This window comes from Homalodisca vitripennis, unplaced genomic scaffold, assembly GCF_021130785.1.
Source record: "Homalodisca vitripennis isolate AUS2020 unplaced genomic scaffold, UT_GWSS_2.1 ScUCBcl_12520;HRSCAF=22277, whole genome shotgun sequence".
In the NCBI taxonomy this organism is placed as follows: Eukaryota; Metazoa; Arthropoda; class Insecta; order Hemiptera; family Cicadellidae; genus Homalodisca; species Homalodisca vitripennis.
In genome coordinates this window covers 2,520-8,062 of record NW_025788631.1, presented here as the reverse complement: position 1 = coordinate 8,062, position 5,543 = coordinate 2,520, and the positions used below count along the sequence as shown (strand labels likewise).

Below are 5,543 nucleotides of genomic sequence, written 5' to 3'. Positions count from 1 at the left end.
AAGAGTGAATGGGAGGGACAGCTCCAGCAGGATGTGGCTGATTGTGCTGGACACTGCCTTGGCACTCGCCAAGAAACTGAAGCGGTTGGCACACACTGTGTCTTCTGTGAACTCTGGATTACACAACAAACCTTACAGTGATATAGTAAGCAAAGAGTGGGGGGGAGGGACAGCTCCAGCAGGATGTGGCTGATTGTGCTGGACACTGCCTTGGCACTCGCCAAGAAACTGAAGCTGTTGGCACACACTGTGTCTTCTGTGAACTCTGGATTACACAACAAACCTTACAGTGATATAGTAAGCAAAGAGTGGGGGTTAGGGACAGCTCCAGCAGGATGTGGCTGATTGTGCTGGACACTGCCTTGGCACTCGCCAAGAAACTGAAGCTGTTGGCACACACTGTGTCTTCTGTGAACTCTGGATTACACAACAAACCTTACAGTGATATAGTAAGCAAAGAGTGGGGGGGAGGGACAGCTCCAGCAGGATGTGGCTGATTGTGCTGGACACTGCCTTGGCACTCGCCAAGAAACTGAAGCTGTTGGCGCACACTGTGTCTTCTGTGAACTCTGCATAACACAACAAACCTTACAGTGATATAGTAAGCAAAGAGTGGGGGGGGAGGGACAGCTCCAGCAGGATGTGGCTGATTGTGCTGGACACTGCCTTAGCAGTGGATGGAGTAAATTCTGCAAAGTAAAGTTTGCAGAATTGAAAATCCTTATAGTTTATGGAGTGCACGTTTTTGAAGTTGTAGTATCAGAATGGGAGATCTAATACATGACTTAGCAGTAACTATCATCAATATATCACCTGACAGTGGATTGAGTTGGTAACCCTTTTTTATTGGTTGGCACTTATTTTCGGAAAAAACCTAAGTATGCAGGAATTATGTCCTTAAAAAATACCTGAAAATATTAAATTGTAAATTTTCCCCCTAAATTTAAAAATAAACTTAAGCAGTATTTAACAGATAAACACTTTTAATCTGTGATCTTCAAATTCAAACAATAAATTAATGAAAATATAAATCTATGATTATCTTATATACTATTGAGAATATGTTTAACTGAGAATTTAGTTTTCATGCTACATAACTGTATTTAATTATTTATTAATGTTCTGTATAATTTTATTCATTTATCATATTTTGTTAGGTAGTTGTTAAATGATAATCATAAATCATAAAGCTGTTTTGTTTGTATTGTTATTTTAGTTTCTAGTTTTTATAATGATGATGTATGGGGAGAATTGATTACGCAGTAGCTATTTTTTGTCTGTCTTTATTCATTAACTTATTTGCCATGTTTTTAATACTGTCATATTATTTATTTAAGTAGGCTAGAGGCATGGCTATACTATAAATCTGTCAATGCTTTAGTAAGCCTGAATGACAAAAATGTTCCTGACTATATGAATTCAATCTTACTTATTTAATACTTTTCTATAACTTGTTTTATCCAAAGCTTGCATTAGAGTTTAGATTATTTCAGATTATTTGTTTGTAAAATTCCACGCCAGCAATTGTGTATCATAACTTAGGTTTTAGGTAAATATAACATTAATTTTCAATAATGCTTATGACATAATTTTCAGGAAACATTATTAATATTTCATTTTTAATTTTTAGCCGATTTCAATTTATTGGGCATTTTCAACCAATGCTCAATTTTATCTGGTAAATGTATAGGTACCTACAAAAATATCTGCATCCCCAGATTTATTCATTTATATGTTTATATTATAATAATTCAACATACACACACAGATAGTTTTGTCCTTGTTACAACCAAATATAATAATATTATGTTAAAAATTAGTCGTAATAAAAAGAGATTTGCAACCCCATTTCAAAAATAAAACATATTAATGCGAGTTTACCACTACTTAAATTACTTAATCACTTTAAAGTAGCAAACATTTTGGAAATGTAAACAGTGAGTATAAACTTACTTGTAGTGGTGTCCTCTGTAAATTGCATCTGGTTGACTATGACATCATCTGTAGTGTCGTCTGACATTACCCCACTTGTACATTTGAACTCCACAGTCCTCATCTTTACAGTCTAAGAGAATCAACCTAACAGTTGGAAAAAGTCATTCTGCGTCGGATATCTGAGCACTTAGTCTCTCTCTGTCGCGAGGAACTTTTAAAGTTAACTTTTTGTCAGGATATTAAGAAATAATCACAGATTTTCGCTTGGGAAAATAGTCTCATAGATTTTAACGAACCATGTCTAGTTTTGGTAAAAAAATAATTATCGCAAATCTTACAATCTGTAAAGGTGAAGTGCTAAAAACGTTTTGAAGACGATTACCTTAAACATGTTTAATCTGAACGAGGGGAACAGAATTCCCGAATGCGCAAGTTTTGAAATTTACGTCCATAATATCGATAATCAGAACATTATATGACTTTGCCCACATTGTACCTCCATTACTCTGTACGTGGGAAATCTCTCAACTTTCTCCATCAGGTTGTCCCTCACAGCTTTGCGATCTGTTCCGTACATCCTCTCTAGTTTGTACATGGAATGTAACACGTAGTAAAGCAGTTTGTATCTTTGGTTCACGCCACTTCTTTCCCCCTCCTTGCCTCTTAAGCTGAACAGATTCCCAGCTAACGGTTGTCAAGTGTGATCTCTGGGAACTCATCTGATCTTTGGAAATACGAAAAGTTTGTTACCAATATTGAATCGACCAGTATCTTTGGTCAACGGACTATTAGTACTTGTATATAATAAAGAAGAAAAGCCCACCGGTAATTTCTCCGTGCAAAGATTTATCGAGTAGATTTGTAAACATTGTTTTCGGATTGTTTCCCAGTAACTATAAATTTCTGTTAGATATTCGTTTTTGGATGTAAGTCCACATATTTTCGTGAATTACGCCAGTAAGTCCCTATTGGCCCGTGTAAAATATCTGATAGAAAACGAAAATCAACAAGACAATCAACTCCCCATGACAAATGTAGTGAAGTAGACAAGATTCTATCAGCAAAGGTTTATAAACCATCTAAGGTGAACCAGTGGAATTCTAGAACCATCAAAATAATGTCAATAATCAAGAATTCTAGTTTGTATTTGACCCGTCCCACAATATTACAATGCATTGACAAAGTCATATTATGTTATAACATATACACAGTATGAACAAGATAGTATAAAATAAAATACATACACGACCACTTAATGGTTAAAAGTACACAATGTCAAAAGGTGACGATAAAAGAGCTACAAGGCTAAATCGTCTATACCTACAACAGACTACGCATTTTCCATCTATACTATAAACGGCGCTTTTCTTTATTAACCACTATAAATTGACATACATTGGTTTAAGAGGTGTTTTTAAACAGGTAACTATCCTAAGACATGACCATAGGCAGCTTAGGTTATCAACGTAAGTTTTGAAACCAATTATAAACGTATACGGCCGTGAGTGCGGTGAGAATTTGTGATGTCTTTAGGTCCTAGAGCGTGCCGTTGTAGGTACAATAAGGACTCGTTGTCTAGTGCAGTAAGTAGCATGCTTAGCGCGTCTAAGTTTAAATGAAATCTAGATTTTCTTTAACATACATTAAGTCTTTTGCAAGATAGTAAATGGGAAGGTTCACAGTGAGAGTATACAATGCATATAATAAATATTGGCATTACAAGACTGGATACAGATGACATTAAAATTAAACATTATGCGCAAAGCTTTCTTTTGGACATGAGAAGACCACCTTAGCCCCATGCCTGAATTTCGCTCACGCAACACAGAAGACGAAAAAGTTCCATACCAAAAGATAGAGAGTGACAAAAAGCGAAAGTATGCTTTCATTAATCAACTACAGCTTGTAACAGGTTTTAAAAAATGTTTAATATTTTTAGTAAAAAATATAACTCTAGACAAGACTCGATTACAACAAAAGAGCTAATCTGTGTGACTGTTTCCCTGTGAAGCTTAGAGTCTAAGTTTAAATCCAAGGTATTGACTTAAACGAGGACTCACTGTATGAGTGTACAGCGGTTAGACAGGCGATAGGACTCACATAGGACGTAGAAGATGATGTTTATCCCTGTCTTATCTTACAATACACAAGTAGCGATATAGGCAGCGATTGGCATGAAAACACCGGAAGTTGGGACCTATGTCAACTCATAAAAATGTGATACATGGCTGCATAGATTAGCAAGAGATTTAAGGTTAGAGCACATTGTAACAGTAGTTGTCATCGCAGCATGAAAGTAACACAATTATAAAGGAACAAGATATATGGAAAAGCGAGTATAATAAAGACAGTGATATAAAGAAGGTACACCAGGACGAGATGCCCTAGGGGAACCCCGCTTATGCCAACCTACTTAAAGAGAAAAAATCCTGACCTCTGGCATCGTGGTGTATCTACTCTATTTAACAAACTAGGTATTCGCTGAGAAATATAAGAAGTTAAATATTGATTAATTCGTGTATCCTTTCAACTCCATAGATATAACTTTTAGTTTCTTAAAGGGTTTCTTGGAGTGAGGGCACAGTAAGAGTCAAAAAGCCTTGCTTAAAGTCCAATAGAGCGCTAAGTGAGTAACATTCTTCTTTATTTTTCTTCAAAAAACTTAAGTAACTAAAATATGAGACGAAGACACTCGGTCAACAGCCTTAATACGGTAGAACAAGCCTTTGCCGTGAAACACCAAACATGTGTCAGATAAAAGCAGGGTGGTAGTAAGCATGTCAAAATAATACTCAATATGAACACTTAAAAATATTATTCTAACCGTAACTTACAGATAAGACAGTGTACCAAGGCAACATAGTGTCTGTAGTATATTTCACATTATTATTTAATCAGCCATTCTTATAAAAAATGGGACGAGTGACTGTTACTGTAATTAGGGCACTGAGTGGAAGAGTCCCAGCGGTGAACATCCAGTTTACCACCGGAAAAGTAAAAGGATACAAAAATGCTTCAACCAACAACTTTATGATTTTTAAGTTACAAAATTGGATAAGTAACACAAAGAACAATCGCACAGCATGTCTTTCTGAGATATGGTCACTAAGCCAAGTGGTTGTCCCTTAAGACAATAATCAGTAAGGGATTTACAGTGTGGCCATTTTTAAAGAATGGTGCCTTAGTGTCCTATTAATGCCAGAACGATCTCTATCATATGCGGATACTGTGGAACTAGCTGTATTTAAGCGCTAAATTATTAACATTGTATGTAATCTATTTACATGACTACGGACAAATTATTTACAAAATAGTATTGTTAAAATTTCGATTAAGGATAGATATAGGAGGACAAAGCGTTTGAGGGGACAGCATTGTTTTTTTGAGCAATGCATCGCCAACATTATATTCTATCTTGCTTTGCACTGTGATAGTACTTTCATTACACTCTCCAAAGCGTAAGCTTAGCATTAGGTTATGCGGGACTGTAATATGGCGAATGTTTCTAGGCGAATTTGACATCGTTCTTTTTTGCGCAAGGCGATACATAATTCTGGATTCGCGATATAACATTCTTTAATTTGCCGTTTGCCACTAAATACGAGGAT

The 5,543-nt window shown here is 35.9% G+C and overlaps 1 protein-coding gene across 1 annotated transcript; it reads right to left on the bottom strand.

Moving 5' to 3' along the window:
* Positions 1-300: 300 nt before the first annotated feature.
* LOC124375018 lies at positions 301-2,058 on the bottom strand. The gene is made up of 2 exons (XM_046833150.1): positions 1,954-2,058; positions 301-569 (listed from the first exon to the last, which is right to left on the bottom strand). The coding sequence occupies exons 1-2, from the start codon at positions 2,054-2,056 to the stop codon at positions 316-318; spliced, it is 357 nt and encodes a 118-aa protein (XP_046689106.1). The 5' UTR covers positions 2,057-2,058; the 3' UTR covers positions 301-315.
* Between the last annotated feature and the right edge of the window lie 3,485 nt (positions 2,059-5,543).